Source organism: Tachypleus tridentatus, chromosome 3 (genome assembly GCF_004210375.1).
Source record: "Tachypleus tridentatus isolate NWPU-2018 chromosome 3, ASM421037v1, whole genome shotgun sequence".
Lineage (NCBI taxonomy): Eukaryota > Metazoa > Arthropoda > Merostomata > Xiphosura > Limulidae > Tachypleus > Tachypleus tridentatus.
Window position 1 is genome coordinate 66,303,895 of NC_134827.1, and position 24,132 is coordinate 66,328,026.

General features: G+C 31.3%; 1 protein-coding gene across 1 annotated transcript; it reads right to left on the reverse strand.

The window, feature by feature from the left end:
• Positions 1–972: 972 nt before the first annotated feature.
• Positions 973–23,897, reverse strand: LOC143247020 (ATP-dependent RNA helicase DDX3Y-like). Its single transcript, XM_076494327.1, is given in 10 exon segments — positions 973–1,186; positions 2,375–2,532; positions 7,531–7,665; positions 12,283–12,428; positions 12,430–12,455; positions 16,441–16,558; positions 18,389–18,570; positions 19,617–19,782; positions 20,679–20,823; positions 23,462–23,897. Coding segments are annotated over 8 exon segments (864 nt in total). The 5' UTR covers positions 23,500–23,897; the 3' UTR covers positions 973–1,186; positions 2,375–2,532; positions 7,531–7,622.
• Positions 23,898–24,132: the final 235 nt, after the last annotated feature.

Below are 24,132 nucleotides of genomic sequence, written 5' to 3' on the forward strand. Positions count from 1 at the left end.
GCAAGTACCCTACTTTCATTTATTTTATGTGACGCTTATCATAGTTGAAAATATTGTCTAATTAGGTGTATTAAAATAGCATCACAAATAACAGAGATGCTATTGTGTTTAGTCACGCTTCCTTTTAAATATCAGTACCAAAGTTCTTCAATCTTCATAAATATGTAGTTAAAGACCTACAAAACTATATAACTAGAAAATATTTTTGGGCGTCGTGGTTAGTTTGATTACGGCACTTAAACTCATAATTATACAGAACTTATAAATACATCGTCTTATTGAACTAACTGCTGAACTTCTTATAGCACTTGGACTAACTTTAATTCTTTTATTGGTAGTTTTAGATTTCATATTACAATTTTGTGTGAGACTTACAAAATTACTTACAACAGGTATATTTTAAGCACAAAGCAATATCTACGCTTTGTCCACTGGGGGAGAGCAACATAAAGTACTTTAAACAGAAAAGTGTTTTAAGAAACCTAATAAGATGTAATAATAAAATCCCTTATGAATAGTAGAAAATTCAAATGATTTGGTGCATTATTGCTTTTTGGTGTATTTACTAAGTAGGAAATAAATAAAACAAAATTGGAAATATATTCCTTCAAACTGCTTAATTGAATAGGGCCTAAACTGAAATATAATAAACAAGTTTAAGTGAATTTTTTTCATTTTCATCATTTACCTTATCTCAGTTAAAATTTCTTTATTCTACTATGATTTTTATTTAATAAATATGCATTTAATTTTTCAAAACACTGGAAACATTAAGTTTATACATACAAGATTTTAATGAAAATTTCAAAAGAATTATCCTTTTACAAATCCAAACCTCTGTCAATATTAAATACTGCATGACAGAGAACAAAACTTGGTTAACGTTTAACCCACTGTGTGGTAACTGTAAACTTCATCACATATGATAAAACAAAATGCTGATGCCAAAAGTAGGGATTTCAGTTCCCCCCACCAATCGGTCGCAAATCCACAAATTCCTCCAGTGGTTCCTTGATTAAATGTGCTGACAATCTGATTGGGCCTACAGCAAAGAGTAACGATCAGATTGGGTCCATAGAAAGGAGATGGAAAGCCATTAGTCACCAACTTTCGTGCTCCTCCTCCTTGTGGATTGTGAGTGTTAAATTGTCTGAAATCTCGACAACCAAAGCCACTAGGCCCATATCTGACAAAACAAAGTAATCCTTACTAACTCACGAGCACTGTACGAAACAATTCTCATACGATTTTTTTATTTAAAAAAAAAAGTACTATTATCGGGAATTTAATCCACGATAACAGATTTTAAACATTTTAAAATTATGACTTATTCTACCGTTTCTTACAATGAGAAGTTAAGTTCATAGTTGAATTATTTTTAAAACTAATATATATAAACAAAATCGTAATGATTGGAACCATATTTTCAGATTAAATCTCCTCACTGAAAATAAATAGATGTTTAAAACAAAAATGTTACAAAGTGACAAAATAACAAATCCTAAAAACTTTCTGGGTTAAATATTGTTGAAATAAGAAAAATCAATTTCTATCGACTTTGCATACTTGAAATCTGAAATTTGTTCTGCAGTTCCAGTGGGAATAAGATAAAAGACTTGCAGTTCCCTTTATAAAAGGTCACATTGATTTTCATAAACAGTTCAAAATATGAACTCTTTACTCATTGCTTCAAATATCTGATTGTTTATTCCAACATTCTTCCTGTATTTGTCACATGTAAAACAATTTTCACATTTGTTCAGTAATTCCAAGCATATCTTTAAAATAGTAACATTTTTTCTTAGATGATGAAATCTTCTAAAAGCTTCAGACAACTGAATTAACACATTCATTACCTCTGAATGCACATGTGCATCAGCAAACACATTTAGGCAAATGCACTAGAAGCCACTTCTGGTACGAAAGCTCTGGTGTGGGAGTCTTTCCCCATACCAATTTTATTTGTTTGTAAATTTCATATAGTTTGTGTTTGACTTGTATAAAATGGATAAAAACAGTGCTCCTTCAAAATTTGTGACAAAAAAGAATTCAGAGCCCTACAGAAACTTGAATATGATAAGATAAAAAATAGATTAAACATCTGCTTCATGGAACGTATTTCAGTTGAATAAGCATGTATGCTCAAATCACCAATCAAGAGTTATTTTTCATTAATGAAATGCACCTAAACAGAAAGATAAATAATGGTGCCTATTATAAGCATGAAATTTGATAAGAATGTACATGTATACAGATAGACTAAAATTGTTACCTGTGGTAACGTTTCTATACTTTTTTGAAGCGCTCATACCACACAAGTTTATATGGTATTTATTCCAAAATGTAGAGGTCAAACAAATCCATTGAACTGTACCTGCAAGCACCACCTCCATATTTATGGGAATTTGACGCTTGTTGTTCAGTCTGATGCATAGCAATTATGAACAAATATCTATCAAGTTCCTCAGGTAGTGAGTAGGTAAAAATGATAATATCACAGCAAAACTTTCGGGTTAACATTATTGGGTATACCTGAAATAACAAACAGCACAAAATATTAAAATGGATATACAAAAATATGAATTCAGAATTTTGAATGACTTTCAAAAGGCTGAAAACCTTTCAACACTTCAACGTTCACTGTCAGGAGTTAAGTTGAGAAACATAACAAAGTCTACCTTTTTAACTATCATGTGATTTGCATGTAGGTTCACTATTTTGGTATAAACTTTAGATAAGGCCCAGCCACATTCTTACATAGATAATTCTTGAAACCTACATCTCTATTTAATAATTCTTTTTTTTTTCCTTAATACTCCATTATTTCTAAAGTTTTATTTATTTATTTGCTTTACCCAAAATTACTGTTTTCCCATAATACCTCATGTTTATTTTGTTGTGTTTTTTTACATGTTCTGCTATGGTTAAATCTTCAATCTATTTATTACAGATCTTTTATGTTCTATTAAAGAATATTATGGGTTATATTTTGTCTAAATGATATAAACACTTCCATATTTACATCTAATTTTATAATTACCAAATTTTCCATTATTTTATACAGAAGGTGAGATATTTGCTATTTCTTAAATTCATTAAATAAACTAGTAGTCAAGCCTGGAAAGTTTGTCAAAATTAAACATTTTTATTTTATTTTAAAGTAATACTTTGATCCTTATTACAGCAACAGTGAATTTCTTAATTGCTCTGTCCACAATACTAGGGTAAAATCCTTTTCATCTACTACATATTTCATTAGTAACAACTCATTTTAAGTCCTCGTGTTTTTGTACATAACTTCAAAATTCTGTGAACATAAATACAAAATTTAGTCCCATTTAATACATCTATATAAAAGCCACACATAAATAGAGATCCCATTGTTAATCCTTAATTTTATTTTTAAAAATTATTGTTTTCTTCAAAAAATGAATTCATCACACTCAACATTGTTAGATTAATTATACATATCTAGTTTCACAACTGTTGAAGTTTTAGTTTGTAACAGTAATTTTAAAACATCTGCATTTAATAGTAGAACTTGGCAAATCACAATGCTAAAACCTTCCAAAATACATAAAATAAACAGTTTTAGTCAAAAACACCAAGTATAGGTACATTATATCAACTGGTAAAGCAGACAGCTCAAAAGTATTCATGTTTGAAAATAAAAATAAACATACAACTAAAAATAATTTAGATTTTGTAGAATAAATGAAGAATCAAAATGAACAAGAAAAACTCGGTGATATTTTCTGAAGTTGGAACAATAGATATCATGAATAACAAAGTAAAATCCACTTTTCAGGTTAAATTTTCTAAACAAAATTCAGGTTTACCAATGGGACCCTTCATTTCACCTTTGTTATGTGACATATATGGATGTATTCGAAACAACAGCCACAAATGGCAAATATGGTTTGTTTGGAATTTCACACGAGATATTTGTAAGAAGAAGCTGTAATACTGATGAAACCAATGAGTATTAGAGCCAATAATACCTTTAAAACTTTGGAAATAATAAAGTGAAAGAAAGATCTCAAATTATTAAATAGAGATGAATGTCCAAGCAAATACCTCCTGTAAGAATGTAGCAGAACTTCCTCTAAGAATTATATAGAAACCATAAACCTAAACAAAAGTCACACAACCTTTTTAAAAGGTACAAATCACTTCTGGTGATGACACTGAGTTATCAAAACATGTAGTTAACTTTTTAAAAGCCATAGATCAGCCTGAATTTAAAATGTTTTCACTGTGTGTCCTTTTAATGTTGAATGTTATTCATTATTTTAAAATTATGCACAAGGGCCAAGAAACAATACTTGGGTCTACCTAATGAATAAGTACAAAATGCATCTTTCTTAAATCTTTAATAATTAGATCAGCACATAAAGAAATAAAGTACAGAAGGTAAATGTAAAGCTATTGAACACAAGCTGCAGGTCAATACCATTTTAATGATATTGTATATCAAACCACCAAATGGAAATACTGAGATAACTATACTGGAAACATGCTAGTTTCTGTATGATAGAACAACACAAGTTAGAGACTTCCAAAACCTCAACAAAAATAATGTTATCGCTGCACATTATACTGAAAACACTTAGAAACCATAAATGGAAAACATTTTATGTAATGTTATGATCTTATCCAACAGACTAATTTAACTGAACCACAACATCAAATGAGTCATTTCAATCACTAAAACCTTAAAGTAAGAAATATACACATTAGCCTTTAATTAAGGATGTTGATTGAGTTTGGTAAAGTTAACAAGTATCTTCTATTTTTATTGTGTCTCCATCTATATATCATAGCAAATGTCACATACCAGGAATATGCTTTTAACAGCTTAGGTGTTGATTTACATGGATTGTTTATATACAATTGTTAATATCAATTGTTGGAAGAATTTAACTTTGAGAATGCTTGATTTCACTAAGTACTTTTGAGACACAAGGAACTGTGTTCTAGTTTGCTTTCAACTTTATTAATGAACTTGTATCTTACAAATTAAGCTACAAAATAAACTATTGAAAGAAAAAGATAAACCCAGAGTTTAGAGATAACTATTTCTGTTTAAGGTGTTTTAATCTTCTTTTCCTTAGAAATCTATTAATATATTTAATCACAGTTTTTTTTATATCTTTTAACTTTAAAACAATGGAAAAATGACAAACCTAAATTCCCAACTATTCTGGTACAACCTATATGATGAATGTGTCTTCAACATCTGTAGATAGGTCATAATAAAACACATGTTTCACATTTAGTATATCCAAGCCTGTAGAAGCAACCTATAAAATTATTTTATTCATTTTCGGTCAAATCAAAAATAATTACTCAAGTGTTTTGATATCATTAATGTTTCACTTCTATCCAAGAACAGGTTTTAAACTAAAGCTGGCATCTATTCTATGCTTGAACCAAAACCCATCATGTTCGGTTTATGCACTACAAAAAATTATGCACATTATAATTTCTGTTCTAGGTGTTTAATTGTTTGTTTGTTTTTTTGTTTTTTTCAAGTTCCTTAGAAGTGGTAAACTACAGGGAATGAAACTGGTCAACACCATCTACCAATAACTCTTGGGATATTCTAATTGAATAGTGGGAATGGCAATTGGAATATATCACCTACTCACACAGATAAAAGAAGAGCCCATTTGATAATGGTATTTAAACCCATGACCAACAGACTAAATCAACCACCCCTACCATAAGGCCATGCAAGGTTTATCAGTATAAGAAACAAGAGTGAATATACCCAAAGTGCCAAAATTATACTAAAGAAATTATAAGGAATCAACAATTTCCACATACTTTAAAACTAAACTACATAAAATTTATTTCAACCACTTAATTTAAGATGTAGCCATTGGCTTACAACATTAAAGTCATTTTTAACATGAGAAAATATCATAATGGGAAAAAAAACACAAATGAAAGTTAAATATTTTAAAATATAACACTTTGATAATTCACAAATCTCATAGAATATTTCCAGGAAAATAAAAAAAAATTAAGGGAAAAACATTAAGAAGCAGAATGTGGCAGATGGTGTGCAATGTTAGGCATAACTAGTTATACTCTGTTTGAAAGAAGTCATTAACCGGATAAACAACTTATTATTTTTCCACACTTCTTTTAAATTTTGTAAATACAATTTGGTCATTAGAAAGACTAAAACATGCCCTCTTTCTATTTTACTGCTTAGCTTTCTGACCATGCACTCACTCAAATACAATTCATGACAACAAATTAAGCTTTATGGTTTCCACACTAACTTTTTACATTTTGTGTATCTTCATGAAATTTCAGATGCTTTAAGCAACCGTTAATTGATTGCTCTGGGTGTAAAGTAATTTTCATGTTAAAATTAAATATACTTTTTCAGTTGAAAATCTACAAATTTTATTTGATTAATATCTCTGACACCTCCTAAATAATTCTAAATGTCATTTTCATTAAAACTTCAGTTTGTTACTTTCTCTTCTTTATATAAGGTTGGTCAATTTGACTAACCTTGTAATCACCAAAACAAAATTCAAAATAAATCTCAATTACTTTTTTCCTTTCTTAAACAACTTCAAATTATAACATTAACTACACATGTTTATCCTAAACATCTCCAACCTCGTAACAGTAGACACCTCTTTTATAATTATATTTTGTTTTATTGAACTTTAAACCCATGTCTTAACTAATATTTGTGTCATATAAGTTGAAAATCACTTTGCTAGTGAACACCTCATATTACTCTAACTATGCAACAAGAGCTGTTAAAAATCTAGCTGAGCTCACTGATGTATTTCCCATGGGAATAAAGTTTGAACTAGAAGCAAAATAGACAACCCTTTACAGAAACCAATAAAGCAGAATATATCATTTAATGAATTATGATCTTGGCTTTCTACTATTTATATGTAAATAACATTAAACATTAAACAGAACTACTTGCAACTTCTGAAAAAAGAATGTGATATGTGGATATGGGAAGAGAGGGCCTGACTTTCCATTTTAAGATTCTGTAACCAAATTAAATTGAAGACTATATTATGATGAGTAATTTAAATACTTTTGAAAAAGTAATAAATATATTAGAGATTGGGAGTTATCTACAATCAAATGTTACAATTTTCACACCAGGGGAACTGAGGATTTAGTTTTAATATTACAAAATTCAGAACCTAAAACTTTTAAATGTTAAATTTTGAATATAACTCATAAAACCTCATGACGTGCACAGTCAAAAATAGTTGTCCACTGTCAAAAGTGTAAACATATTATCATGCCAATAGCAACCACAAACAACATAAATTTTAAAACTGAGGTACCAATTTTTTATTCTTTTTTTTCCCACAAATTTTGTTTTTGTGTGATAATGCTCATTAACAAAAGTTAATTTAATGTAAAGGATTAAGTAATCACATTAGAAAAACTTAACTGAATATTTCTTGGACAGAGCCCATTTTCTTCCATGAATTTTACCTCAGTTTTACCATATTAAATTCTGATACTTACAGCTGTGGCTACAAGAATAGGCCTACGACCTGATCGAAAAGACCACAAAGCATCCTCTCTTTCCCGCTGAGATTTATTACCATGTATACTTGCTACTGGGTAGCCTTCTTCTGTGAGAAAGTGCACTCTAAATTTCTAAGTCAATACCAAAAGAATATTTAATAGAACATTTTGAAACCAATATTTTTTTTCTTATTATGTTATTTGCTAATAGATAATCAAGCTCAGTGATAAATTTATCTATAGTATTATATGAGGTTTCAAGTGTTAATAACATCACTGCTTGATATTTAGTACAAAAATTGTGAGATCAGAGTTCTTTAATACACTGACTGCTTTTAATGGCTAAAGATCTATTCCATTAACAGCTTCAATAAAGTTTATACAATTGTGTAAATATAAAATGATAATTTTAATTATTAAATTTTATAAAATTTCAAATTCACTAACAAAGCAGAGAACATCAGTCATCTCTGGTTAACAAAGTTATCAAAAAGATAACCCAAAAAGGTTGAAACATTGTACTCTGCTTTATTAGTAAAAATGTTAATACCCAGACCAAACATCCTGAAATACATTTTTACTTCAAGTGAGTTTCTCATCATCATGAAAAACCATATGAATGCTTCTTTACAAAAGTGAAAACTGTCACTGCTTATGTGTTATAATTATGAGGTTGATTTTGAGAAAATATTCTCATAACTTTTTTATGAAAATGTTGAAGAAAGTTAAACAGCAGTAAATCTCATATATATACTTCGTTCAAATGCTAAGCTTGAAACTGAGATCCAAGAGCAATGTCAATAATATAACAACACTAAACACACACACTTCAATAATATCAATGAGCATTGAAATTACCCAAGATAAGTCCATCTTACAAATAAATTTTATTTCACAATAAGAAACAATGTAGAATTATCACGAAAATCAAGTTTACAGTCATCTATCTACTGAACTTGAAAATACATATGATTTTAAGGCAATTTGCAACAAAAGATAAGTTCCAGCTAACTAAGATAACATAAATATGTTTTAAGTAATAATCTAAGTGGCATCTAAATATAAGCAGTGAAGGATATTTTTTGCTTTCAGTGAAGAAAGCTCAAATTTCTAACTAAAAAAGCTTTTATTTATTCAAGAATAAATTAGAGGGAAATATATTTAATTTTCTGTAATATATTAAACATATTTTTGTTGTTTTTAAAGTCATTTTTAAACAAGTTTGATGTTACAGAGTTGAGAGATGTAACAGCATGTCATAGTGTACATCATTAGGTCCAACAGATGTACTGCCAGACCGATTATGGGCCATTTTCAGTTCCATCAATGTGAAGGGACAATTATAGTAAAAAAGACAGTCAGTTCGAAAGAAAAGAGGTGAATGCTCTGCCCGAGTCTTGATGGCCAAGAAGGTGGAGGAACAAGCAGAAGTGCTAGATACCTGGCAAAAGCTTTCACCTAGAGTATTGGCGATGCTCCAGACATCAGCTGCTTCTTGGCCATCAGAGAGTAAGATGGAGAGGGGGACAGAATTGTAGTGCCCACTGACCTTTCGAATCCTGTCCCATATGACCTTGGAACTGGTGGTAGAAGATATGCTAGTTGTGAAGTTAATTCAAGATTCCTTCTGGCTTTGCCGTCTTACCCACCTAGCAAGTGCACGGGCCGTTGGAAAGCAATGAGGTTTGAAAGTGTGGAATATCTACGGAAAGCATCCCAGGCCTGTTTTTTGAGCCTTCCGTGCCAAGTGGCAAGCAGGATTCCACCACGGACGAGGATATTGTAGGAAACTTGTCAAGGTTTTAGGAATACACTGAGCAGCTGCTTGTATAATACAGTCAGTTACCTCTGCCACAAAGTCGTCTATTGATGGCTGATTCATGATGGCAGGATCAAGTTCTGTGAGAGCAGTGAAAGTGGACCAGTCTGCCTGATACAGCTTCCACCTGGGCACGTGGGTAGGGTGGCATCGACCACGGCCAGTCTCTCTCAAAAGTATAGATAAATGATCACTGCCTAGTGTATTATTGTCAACCCTCCATTGAAAATGGGAAAATAATGAAGGGGAGCAAACCGAGAGATCAAAGCAGTAAAGGACTGACTAGGTGCGTGAAAATAAGTGGATGAACCAGTATTGAAAAGAGAAAGATTGTGATCAGAGAGCATACGCTCCTATCAATAACAGCACTTCCCCCAGAGAGGATGATGTCCATTAAAGTGCCCCAGGATTAGAAATGGAGACGGCAACTGTTCAAAGAGAGCATCAAGGTCTGATTTATCATGTCTCTCCAGGGAACAGGTAGAGAGAACAAACAGTGATAGTATGACCCAAGGAAACACGGATGGCTACGGCCTCCAAGGGTGTGTTGAGTGACATAGATAGGGTGGGCACATGCTGATCAACCAATAGTGCCACCCCTCCACGTACTCGTCCATCACACAGCCTGTCATTTCTGTACAGAGAAAACTGCCGAATGGTGACTGTATCAGCAGGTTTTAGAAATGTTTCTTGCAAGGAAAGACATAAAGGATGGTAGGAAGCAATCAGTGTTTTGATATCATCCAGATTAGAATGTAAACCTCGACAGTTCCATTGTATTAAGGTTACCATTTTTAATGACAGGTAGGTGAAGTGGCTGAAGAACCCTTCTGTTTACGACCATGTCTTTTTTCCTTACCGTCCTTATTCGGAGGAGGTCTATCGACCTCCATAGATCCTGCCCCGGGAGAATTGGGCAGGTATTTGTTGTTGGAAGGGGACTCCAGTGACTGAGGACGTGAACGAATGATTGTTTTGCATCGTGGGGTTGGAGAAAAAAGATGTATCAGAAGAAATGTCTGTATTTGAAATCAAAGGATGTGGATCTTGAGATTTGTTGGACTGTATGGGAGGAACAGAGATGGGTATAGAAGTCGATTCATTAACCTTTTTTAACCATGGAGGTCAAAAGGCTTTTCATTTGTTTCGAAAACGATTCTCTTGGAGGTACAGAGAGGTCTGTCTGCACACCCACTGTAGTTGTGGAACGAAGTGCAGCAACATATGTGTGAGATGAAGTGGTGGACAGCAATTTCAGAGCCTCAGGATAACTAATGTTATGGGTCGTTTTCAAACGCTGCACCTCTTTTTCCCCTAACTATTTTTGGCAAGAACAAACGTAGAAAGGGTGGGAACCATTGCAGTTGACACAATGTGGGTCCTTGTGACACTCATAGGCATCGTGGTCCTTGCCACCAAAACAAGCACATGTCAGGGAACCACGACAGAACGTTTGAGTGGCCGAACCTCTGACATTGGAAACATCGAAGAGGGTTTGGAATGTACCCTGCAAATTAGATAACCTGCCTTGATGGTAGCAGGTGCATGTAGTGATGTAAATGTCAAAACGAGGATATTTGTCGGCAGTGTAACTCCGTCTTTGGGAGTGGAGATGCGCCTCACTGCAGAAACTCCTTGAGTGGAGAGACCAGCGAGAATCTCCGACTCGGAGACGTTCTTTAAATCCCTCTCAACAATATCTCCTCGTGATGAATTCAAGATAGCATGAGGAGTAACCTCAACAGGTACATCCCCAATTGCCTTTGAATTCAAGAGGAGTTCACTGTGTTGGGATGTGGATGTTTCCACCAATATGTCTCCAGATCGAAGTTTCTTTACTGACTTTGGAGAGCCAGCAAGTCTCTCTAGTCCCTTCTGAATAAAAAAGGGGGACATTTGCCCCTAAATGTTTTTCTGAAAGAGAAAGTAATATAAGAAAATGGGGTACAGATGTTACAGATGTTGAAGATTGCAGCTTAGAGTCTTCAAGATGTGGTCGTTTACCTATTGACTGTTTTTTCACTATTTTATTTAAATTTTTTGTTGGAGAATCCATAGAAAAAAGAAAAATTTCGGTACCCACTGACCCCACCCACCATGAAGCCCTACAAGGGGATGCACTACAATGTCATGCAAGGACATTGGAGCAATGCCAGGGTTTTGTGAGCACTATACCCAAACACCAGCATCAGACACAATGTCCACAATACTCATTGAGAACTTCCAACACTGGAACTTGGTTGACTCTAGCCCAAGTGGACCAGCCGATTGACCCAAGGAGGGCCACCCAAAGGCTGCCTGTCTACAGGAATTCAAGGCCAAAATGGTGTGTTAGGGTTGGACCCCTCAACCACCAGGATCCTCTCCTCCCCTTCACGGGTCACCACACATGGCAAACATGTGGGTGGATGTTTAGATCCCAGAGGAGGTAAACTGAAAGAACAGAACCTTCCCTGGAAGGTCCCCTCACCACATACAGTAATCCACACCAAAGAGATAGAAACATGAATGTGATAAGATAAAAAATAGATGAAACATCTTTTATATGCAAAAAACGGCTCGTTTGGGCTGAGAAAACACTTTACATAGAAGAGCGAACAACGTTTCGACCTTCTTCCGGTCATCGTCAGGTTCACAAAGAAAGAGATGAAACATCTGCTTTATGGTATATATTTCAGTCCTACAAGCATGTATCCTCAAATAACCTATCTGGAGTTATTTTTCATTATTAAAATGCACCTAAACAGAATTATAAATCAATGGTGCCTGTTATAAGTAGGAAATTTAATAAGAATGTACATGTATACAGATAGACTAAAATTGTTACCTTTGGTAAAGTTTATACAGTTATTTTGAGATGCTCCTACCACACAAGTTTACCTGGTATTTGTATTTAAACATACAGGTCAAACAAATCCATTGAACTTTACCTGCAAGCACCACCTCCATATTTACGGGAATTTGAGGCTCGTTGTTCAGTCTGAACCTCTTTAGCCAGTGCAGCTAGCCAGTCAGGCAACTCCTGTTTTGTTTCAGCCATAAGTTCCACCAAGTCTAATGACATATTTCGGTTTTTTTTCATTAAAAAATGACGTTGCCAAGCCTGAAAAAAAAAATACAATGGTTCAATAACACAACATTCTTTTCAGCAAAACTATAATTACAATAACTACAGCCCAACAAGTGCCTGGAACAAATTGTAGCTTATGAATATAACAGAAAGAGTTTACCAATTCTTGAAATTGTAATAATCCACTTACATCTGCTTAGTAAATACATACAATGTTTGTAATACTCAAGCATTTGCTGTGTACCAATTTTTTTTTATTTATTAATAAAGATACAATAATGTTTATTTATGCACGTAAAAGCAATACACAAAGATACTTATTTCTATTACTTTCTTCTTAAATGTTAACGGGAGTTAACACAATTACCAGACATGAACAAAATAATGATATCCGTTTTGAGAATGTACCTTTTATTGCTCAATATTTTACTTAACTTTTTTGAAAGCAATTAATGGTGAATTTACAGATAATTAAAGGTGAGTATAAACCAGTACATGGTTACCCGCTGATAAAATACAGTTCATGAATTAAAAGCATATGATCACACCACAGTTACACACAATAATCCTAGTTATTAACAATAGTATATAAACAATGCATGAAAACTAAAAGGTCAATTGTTAACAATATTCAAGTGATAGATAGTTTCTTTATGTGACACAGAACTGTAATACATGTTCGTTAAGATGTACACAAATATGTATAAAAAAGAGATATCATGATATACCTGTATACATCAATAGACATAAAGCAACATCACAAATAGTACATTTCTACATCTCTTTATTACACTATGATTCATGTTACAGGCAGGGAAATTATTACTAATATTTCTAATAAACCTTCCCCTGGAGTGAAAATAGATGTAGTACTTGGTATGTGTGTACAAGATTGGAGAGAGAAAATACAGGAAAGTGATCAAAAAAGTGTAAAGAATTATTATTCTAAGAAAAACAACTACACACAGAATAATAATAATCGCGTAGCATAAAAAGCAACACAAATAACATTTTCAGATGTATAGAAATTATGAACAAATATCAATCAAGTTTCTTAAGTCCTGTGTTGGTGCAAGTGATAACATCACAACAAAACTTTTGGGATAAGATTATTAGGTACACCCAAAATAACAAACAGCACACAATGTTAAAATCAATATACAAAATTATTAGTTCAGACTTTTGTATGGCTCCCAAAAGGCTGAAAACCTTTCAACACCTCAACATTCACTGTCAGAAATTAAGTTGAGAGACATAACATAGTCTACCTTTTTAACTGTCATGTGATCTGCATGTAGATTCACAATTTTGGTATAAACTTTAGATAAGGCCCTGCCACATTCTTACGCAGATAATTCTCGAAACCTACATCTATTTAATAATTCTTTTTTTTTGTCTTGAATACTCCATTACTTCTAAAGTTTCAAGGATATTATTTGCTTTACCCAAAATTACTGTTTTCCTCATAATACCTCATGTTTATTTTGTTGTCTTTTTTCTACATGTTCTGCTATGGTCAAATCTTCAATCTATTTATTACACATCTTTTATGTTCTATTAAACAATATTGTGGATTACATTTTGTCTAACTGATATAAACACTTCCATATTTACATATAATTTTATAATTAGAAAATTTTCCATTATTATATATACAAGGTGAAACATTTGCTGTTTCTTAAATTCATTAAACTAGTGGTCAAGCCTGGATAGTTTGTCAAAATTAAACAGTTCTTTTTGATTTTAAAGCAATACTTTGATCCCTTATTACAGCACTAGTGAATTTCTTAATTGTTCTGTCCGTAATATTAAAGTAAAATACCTTTTCACCTGCTACATATTTCATTGGGAACAACTCATTTTTAAGTCATGTTTTTGTACATAACTTCAAAATTCTTTGAACATTAAAAATTTTGGAATTTTTTTTTGCTTCAGTATGATGTGATTCCTGGTGTGCTGAGATAAGAACAGAAAAAGGTTTCCAGTAAATAGATATTTTTTAATTTCTTTGTTCATTCCTTTTTACCAAGATATCTAAGAAAGAGCAATCTTTTATTTCTTATTTTCATTTTCAATGGTAAACTGTACAGATGGATTCTATACTATTCAAATAGCATGCAAACCCTACTAATGTTTGTTAATGTACCTCCATATCTGAATGTGTCACATATACAGCTTACCTTTTGTCCCATTTAATACATTCATATAAATGCCACACAAATAGAGATCCCACTGTTAAACCTTCATTTTAGTTAAAATTGTTTACTTCAAAAAATGAATTTCTCACACTCAACATTATTAAATTAACTATATACCTCTTGTTTCATGACTGTTGAAGTTTAGTTTGTAACTGTAATTTCAAAACTGCATTTTCTAGTAGAACTTGGCAAATCACAATGCAAACAAACCTTCCAAAAATACATAAAATGATTAACAGTTTAAGTCCAACAGTACAAAGTACAGGCACATTATATCAACTAGTAATGCATACAACTTAGAAGTATTCATGTTTGAGAAAATAAACATACAACTAAAAATTTTTAAATTTTGTAGAAATGAAAAACAAAGATGAACAAGGAATAATCGGATATTATGAATAACAAAGTTACATGTAAAGAATCCACGTTTTACAGGTTAATTTTTCTAAATGAAATTAAGGCTTACCAATGTATCCCTCCTTTCACCTTTGTTATGTGGCATACATGGATGTATTTGAAACAATAGCCACAAATGGTGGAAAGAGTAAACCTGACATTTGGATAAGATGTTTAGATGACACATTCTTAGTGTGGAAATATGGTTTGTTTATTTCTGGTTTGTTTGAAATAGCACATGAAACATGAGATATTACTGGGAAGAAGCAGTAATACTGATGAAGCCAATGAGTATTAGAGCCAATAATACCTTTAAAACTTTGGAAATAATAAAGTGAAAGAAAGATCACAAATTATTAAACAGAGATGAATGTCCAAGCAAATACCTCTTGTAAGAATGTGGCAAGACTTCCTCTAAGAAATACTTAGAAACCATAAACCAACACAAAAGTCACACAACCTTTATAAAAGGTACAAATCACTCCTGATGATGACACTGAGGTGTCAAAACATGTAAACTTTTTTGAAAGCCATAGATCAGCCTGAATTTAAAACAGTTTTCACTGTGTATCCTTTTAATGTTGAATGTTATTCATTATTTTAACATTAAGCACAAGAGCCAAGAAACAATACTTGGGTCTATCTAATGAGTTAGTACAAAAAGCATCTTTCTTAAATCTTTAATAATTAGATCAGCACATAAAGAAATAAAGTGACATCATATATGAAACCATCTAATGGAAATGCTCAGAAAACTATACTTGAAACATGCCAGTTTCTGTATGATAGAACAACAAAAGTAAGGGACTTCCAAAACCTCAAAAATATAATGTTATTGCTGCACATTATACTAAAGACACTGGGATATCATAAATGGAAAACATTTTATCTGATGCTAAGATCTTATCCAGACAAAGTTAATTGAACCACATTAAATGAGTCATTTCAATCACTTAAACCTAAAAGTAAGAAATATACACATTAGCCTTTAATTAGGGATATTGATTGAGTTTGGAAAATTAAAAGTATCTTCAATTTTTATTGTGTCTCTATCTATATATCATAGCAAATGCACATAACAGTGATATGCTTTTAACATCTTAGCTGTTTACATGCATTGTTTATATACTATTGTTAATATCCACTGTTGGAAGAATTTAACTTTGAGAATGTTTCATTTCACTATGTACTTTTGGGACACAAGGAACTGTGTTCTAGTTTGCTTTCAACTTTATTAATGAACTTGTATCTTACAAATTAAGATACACAGTAAAATATTGAAAGAAAAAAGATAAACCCAGGGTTTAGAGGTAACTATTTCTCTTTCAGGTATTTTAATCTTCTTTTCCTTAAAAAATCTATTAACACATTAAATCAGTTTTTACAAAATTTTCTAACTTTAAAAAAATGGACAAATGACAAACCTAAATTCCCAACTCTTCCAGTACGACCAATACGATGAACGTATTCTTCAACATCAGTCGGTAAATCATAGTTAATCACATGTTTCACATTTGGTATATCCAAGCCTCTAGAAGCAACCTATAAAAATTATTTTATTCATTTTTGGTCAAATCAAATAATTACTCAAGTGTTTTGATTTCATTAATATATCACTTCTATCCAAGAACATGTTTTAAACTGAAGCTGGCATCTATTCTATGCTTGAACCCAAACCCATCATGTTCTGTTCATGCACTACAAAAATTATACACATTACAATTTCTGGTTTAATTGTTGTTTGCTGTTTTTTGTCAAGTTTCTTAGAAGTGGTAAACTACAGGGAATGAAACTGGTCAACCCTATCTACCTCTAACTCTTTGGCTATTCTAACTGAATAGTGAGAATGGCAAATAGAATATATCACCTACTCACACAGATGAAAAGAAGAGCCCATTTGATAATGGGATTCAAACCCATGACCAACAGACTAAGTCAACCACCTTTACCATAAAGTCATGCAAGGATTATCAGTATAAGAAATAACAATGAATATACCAAAAGTGCCAAAATTATACTAATTAAATTATAATGAATCAACAATTTCCCCATACTTTAAAACCAAACTACATAAAATTTAGTTCAATCACTTAATTTAAAATGTAGCAGCTGACTTACAACATTAAAGATGGGAAAGAAATAAAAATAAAATAAAAGTAAAATATTTTAAACTATAACACTTTGATAATTCATAAATCTCAGAATCATATTTCCAGCAACATAAAAAAAATTAAGGGAAAAACATCAAAAAGCAAAATGTGGCAGCTGGTGTGCAATGTTAGGCATAATAAGTAATACTCTGAAACAAGTTGTTAACCAGATAAACAACTTATTTTTCCACACTTCTCTTAAATTTTAATACAATTTGGTCATGTACAACAATATTAGAAAGATTAAAATGCACCATTTTTTCTATTTTACTTGCTTAGCTTTCTCACCATTCACTCATTCAAATACAATTCATGACAACAAATTAACCTTTACAATTTCCACACTAACTTCTGACATTTTGTGTATCTTCATGAAATTTCACAAGGTTTAAACAACCATTTATTGACTGCTCCGGGTGTTGAATAATTTTCATGTTAAAATTAAATGCACTTTTTCATTTGAAAATTTTCAAATTTAATTTGAATAATATATCTGATACCTCCTAAATAATTCTGTTACTTTTCATTAAAACTTCAGTTTGTTACTTTCTTTTCTTAATAAATATACAAGTGCACAGTGACTTTCTGAACACCCTGTACTTGCAACATCTGAAAAAAAGGATGTGATGTGTGAATATGGGAAGAGGGGGCCTGACTTTCCATTTTAAGACTGTTACCAAATTAGATTGGACAGTGTAACAGTTATGCTTTGCCAAAGTGATTACAAAATTATGATGAGTAATTTACATTAAATTTCATTCTTTTTTGAAAGAGTAGTAAATATATTAGACATTGGCAGTTATCTGCAATCAAATGTTACAATTTTCACACAAGGGGAACTGAGAATTTAGTTTTAATATTATAAAATTTAGAACTTAAAACTTCTACAATGTTACATTTTGAATATAACTCACTAAAGTCTCATGACTTACATTGCCAAAAATAGTTGTCCACTGAGAAAAGTGTCAACATATTAGCATGCCAATAGCAACACCACAAACAAATATAAATTTAAAAACTGTAGTACCAATCTTTTATTCTTTTCTTTTTCCATAAATTTTGTTTTGTGTGATAATGCTTTTTTAAAAAGATTTAAAGTTTAAAAAAGTTTCAAGGATTAAATAATGACATTAGAAAAACTTAACTAAATATTTCTTGGACAGAGTTCATTTTCCTCCATGAATTTTACCTCAGTTTTACCATATTAAATTCTGATACTTACAGCTGTGGCTACAAGAATAGGCCTACGACCTGATCGAAAAGACCACAAAGCATCCTCTCTTTCCCGCTGAGATTTATTACCATGTATACTTGCTACTGGGTAGCCTTCTTCTGTCAGGAAGTGCACTAGTGCATCTGCCCCTTTCTTGGTTTCCACAAAGGTCAAGGTTAAAGAGTCAGGTGCTAATGGAAAATGCAAACAGCTTCAATGTACTCTAAATTTCTAAGTCAATACAAAAAAACATTCAATAGAACTTTTGAAATAAATATTTTTTTCATATTATATTACTCTCTAAAATACAATCAAGCTCAGTAATAAATTTATCTACAGTATTATATCAGGTTTCAAGTGTCAATAACATCACAGCTTGATATTTATTACTAAAATTATGATATCAGAGTTCTCTAATACACTGCTTTTAATGGCTGAAGATCTATTCCATTAATAGCTTTAATAAAGTTTATAAAATCATATAAATATAAAATGTTAATTTTATAAAAATATATAATTTTATATACACATAAAATTACAATGAAAAAGTTGGTTACATAGGATCAGCTGTAAGTATCCAACAACTTGTACACTTCTCTGTAATTCCACAGCGAATGAAAAAGATTGAGTTAAAATCAAACATCTTAAAGGAAAGAGTGTAGAAAACAAAAATCCAACCCCTTTTCAGTAACAAGCTTAAAAATTATGCTCATCAAGAAACCTATAAAAACATGAAGCTTTTCAAAATTTGGGTTTTTCCAAAAAACCTTTTCTTTTAACCAGTTTTTATAGTTAACTTTTATGCTAACAAAATATTTTGTGTCACAGTTAGGCTTAATTTTGTTTGAAACACCTTTCTTGTTGCAAGGAGCTTTTAAAGACATTAATGAGTTTGTTTTAGGTAACAAGATAGGTAAAAAATGATACCAATTTTTCAAGTTATAAAAAAAAACTTCTCCAAAATCTACAATATTTGATTAAACAACTCAATATCAAAATAAACACTGCAGAGTTTTTGGATTTGATTCAAAGAAATATACTTCAACAAATAAGAAATGTTTATTAACTACTTCAATTCAACAACACTAAATTTCAATGATTCAAGGTTTTTATAGGTAATCTTCTGACAAGTAATGCATATTCATATGCCATGATCATTCTGTTATTACAGTTTACATAAAAAAAAATACCACACTGGTTAAAGTACAGACTGAAATATATTGGAAATCCTTCTTACATGTATTTGCACACTTTAGTCCTGCTGCATTTAAAAGGTCCAGCAAAAAGGACCGTTTATCTAGTTCATCTACCCATACTTTCTTTTGAGTGATGTTTTCTGATGTACTTCCAACACGACCCACAGCAAGAAAAATGTAGTTATGTAAAAACTTCCTAGCCAGCTCCTAATAGGTAAAAAACAAAATATAACTAACAGTCTATTTTTGCCTGAAAAAGAGAATGGAAAGTTTCTTATACACTAACTATCTATAAAAGGTAATAACAACAGAGAACATTTCAGCTGGATTGCCCTTTTAAACTACAGATCCCAAAAAGTACAGCAGTGTTTTAAAATGAGCATTTAAGGTTCCCCAGCATTGACTGTTATTTTTCGTTTTTTCTTATTTAACAACATTACTTCTTAGTTTTGCCATTTAACAAGCTTCTGCACATAATTATCATTAGATACTTTGGTATATTTTTATGCAGCTATAACCACCTTTTGTGTGTGTATATCTTAAGGCTTACTGATGATTAAGTATTTAAGCACAAAAATGTGGTTTAAATGTAAGTGACATTTGTGTTGTACTGTGCTAGTTCTAAATGAAATAACAAAATACTGTTTTTGTTTTCACTTTTGAAGGGTTGGTAGAATTTACAAAAAATACATATATTTGGAAATGGTTCACCCTGCAGTAAACTACACAATTTTACTCTGCAACTATACGAAAAACAGCAAGAATTATTATTCTAGGTCTATTCAAAACCATATGAACATGTATCTCAGGAAAGCTAGTATGGGTATTAACACTTTAACAAATCAGAGAACATCTGTCATCTTCTGGTTAACAAAGTTATCAAAGAGATGACCTAAGAAGGTTGAAACATTGTACTCTGCTTTATTAGTAGAAGTGTTAATACCCATACCAGGCATATCCTGAAATACATTTTTACTTCAAATGAGTTTCTCCTCATCATGGAAAACCATATGAACGCTTCTTTACAAACCCATCAATACAGTAACTATAAAAAATTATACTTTCACCATTTAGTGTATGTTAAATAGAACAGAAATACTAACCTGTACTTTTTTTGGAAATGTTGCAGAAAACATCATTGTTAGCCTATTCCCTGTTGGTGGCATGTTGTGCTCTAAAACAATGCGATGAATCTGTGGTTCAAAACCCATGTCCAGCATACGATCTGCCTCATCTAACACCAGGTACCTTAAGGGAGAAGAAACTTTACCAGAATTTTTAAGAAAATTATGTTTCAATGTTTCTTTGCAAGTAAAATATACAAAAGTGAAAACTGTCACTGCTAATGTGTTAAATTATGAGGTTGAATTTGAGCAAACATTCTTATAATTTTTTATAAAAATGTTGAAGAAAATTAAACAGCAGTAAATCTCACATACATACTTCTTTCAGATGCTAAGCTTGAAACTGAGATCCAAGAGCAATGTCAATAATATAACACTAAACACACACACTTTAATGATATCAGTGAACATGGAAATTACCCAAGTCCATCTTACAAATAGAATTTAATTTCACAATAAGAAACAATGTAGAATTATAATGAAAATCAAGTTTCCAGTTGTCAATCTATTGAATTTCAAAAACATACGACTTTAAGGCAATTTTAACAAAAGATGAGTTCCAACTAACTAACACAACAAATATGTTTTAAGTAATAATCTAAGTGGCATCTAAACATAAGCAGTGAGGGATTTTTGCTTTCAGTTAAATACAGCTCAAATTTCTAACTAAAAAGCTTCTATGTATTCAAAAATAATTTACAGGCAAATATATTTACTTTTCTTTAATATATTAAACATTTTTTAGTTGTTTTCAAAATCATTTTTAAACAAAGGTTCTGTTATAAAGTCGAAATTGCTTCTGATTTTTTTAACATATATTAACATCTTTCCAAAAGAGCTAACACATACTTTCATATATTTATGCATTTGTAGATAAAAAGCAAAAAAGTCTGAAAATGCAACCACAGAAGTAAAGGTGTTGTGATATCTAGTGAAGTGTTCATCCTGTTTGTATTTTTGTTATTGTTTTAAAATACCAGAGAAGCTTTTTTTTTTGTAAGTACAGTTGTAACTGTTTAAGGTATTCTTGAAAGTGAGGAGAACAAGTGATATAAAGGTAACCAAAAAACAAAACATCTATACATCATAAGAGCAGTTTCATAACATGAACACAATCTAAAATTAACTCTTTCAGTATTGGCTTGTAACTATTTCGTTATGACATAATGTATTATACAAACATTTGAATTACAGTCTACAGTTTGATCCCAAACTGAAGGAGATAAAATCATAAATTCAGCTAAATTCTGAATGCAAGTCAATAAATACAATTACACGGCCTTTGACCTGTAACTCAACTTGAAAGAGTTAACATTAAACCTCATACAAACATCTTAACTCTGCAATCTTGCTGTACCTATTTATTTACAGAGGTGGGGTGAAAATTACCACCAGGTTTATCATGACTTTTCATGAAACACAAAATGCACTGATCTGTTTTCCTCGTCTAAACATACATTTACCTACACAGTCTGTAAAACCTTTTTCTTCTCCGATTCTTGAACTAAGTCTATTACAAAATTGTGAAATTAAACATAACGTATTTTTCTTTGTTCAAAAACAACTACTTATTTAATTCTATGATAACTGCTTTATTTCTTCTGCTCTTTTTTTTTTTTTTGCTAAATGTGATCCATAAGCTTAACACTTAATTATATTGTTTCTACTTTCATCAGCTATTTTTGTTTTCTGATTAATTACAGCTGACAGCAGTCCTAGTTAAGAGCTTGTAAAGGGAATAAGCTTAACATTCATCCAGCTTGGTTGTGATTGGCTTCAAGGAACATTTAAAAATCTCAAACAATCTTTCCTTCTCAGAAATGTCTTACAAATTAAGATATTTTTAATGTTAATGAGCAAAAATATTATTCACTGTCCAACTTGTTTATTCAGGTAGTAGTCACTCCATATTAACTCCACTAATTATGTTTTTCCCAAATAATTCGTTTTGAAGTGAAAAAAATTATAATTATTTAATATGTTTACTCTTTTAGTAGATGTATTTAGGTTTATATAAATTGTTTAACCTTCTTTTGGTTAAATTTCAAGCATCTGATACACTGTCCTTATTTTAAAAATAAGAACCAGTCAAAACATTAAAAATCCCTTCAGACAATGCATTTAGTTAAGAATGCAACAATTAAATTAATAAGGGAGAACCAAAAATTTAAAAATTTGATTGGAAAAAGTAAATAAAAGTTTAAGACATTAAAAAAATACACCAACTACAAATATGATACTAGCACATAATAAAAGTGTAAATTTCAAGTTTTATCTATGAAACTAAATTCCTACACAAAGTACTAAAATACCAATTCTGCAATATTGTAAATTTTAAAAAGTTGTTTGAAAAAGACAGAACCATATTTTATAAATATATTTTTATGACTGATTTGCAAGTTACCTGAATGTCGAAGTCGCCAGAAAAGGGTTGATAGTTGGAATTAAACTTTAATTACTGTCACACTGTAGGTATAATTCTTAACAGTCAACTACTTAGGATTGAATTTTTTGACCAATTGAAACAAATGTAACAAAAAATTTAATATTCACTGTGGTCAAGAAAAAAACTTAAGTTCCATGACACAATGTAAGCTATGATGCTATTTGAACAGAGGACTATTAATATAGAAGCTTGTGATTTTCAATGATAACTTTAAAACTTAAGATCCACAATTAAATACTTATGCTCCTCTTTTCTCAACGGGACATATATATTCAAGTAATTTCTCATAATTACCACTCTTAATTCTAATACTTACTTCACAAGTTCCAAGCTAATTTTTCCCCATTCCATCATATTTATTTGTCTTTATGGTGTAGCCACCAATAAGTGGCAACCTCTGTTTAAGTTCTTCATTTGCTGAATGGGTTCAGCTCCTCCATAGACAACACAGGGTCTTAAGTGAGAGCGATAAGCAAACTTAGATGATTCGTCATAAATCTGACAAACCAGTTCTCTTGTTGGAGAAAGAACAAGCACTAGTGTACACTGAGTAACAGAAGTATCAAGCTTTTGTGGCTGTAAAAATTAATCAAAAATAAATAATCAGTATTCTTGTATAAATTATATTTCCTCTTTACTGATAGTGTGGGAGAATATTCTCCAAAGAGCACATCTCTCAAAACTCATTCAATACCTTTTTGGGAAAAGACAAGACTAGGTTTCACATTTGGTAAAATCTCCATAAATATTTCTACATGTATTGTAAATGTCAAAAAAGTGGTAAAAAATTTGTTTCTGTGACACTTTGTTTCATATTATCACATATACTCCCAGCAAAGTTGTGTTGCCATTGTGTCAGGATTACCACCTATTTTTTTCTATTAACTATAAAATCATATCTTAGTTTTCAAACTTTCAGTGCCATCACTTTCAATTTCATTTTTTTTACTTATAAATAGTCAGAAAATTGTACGCTAAACAAGACAA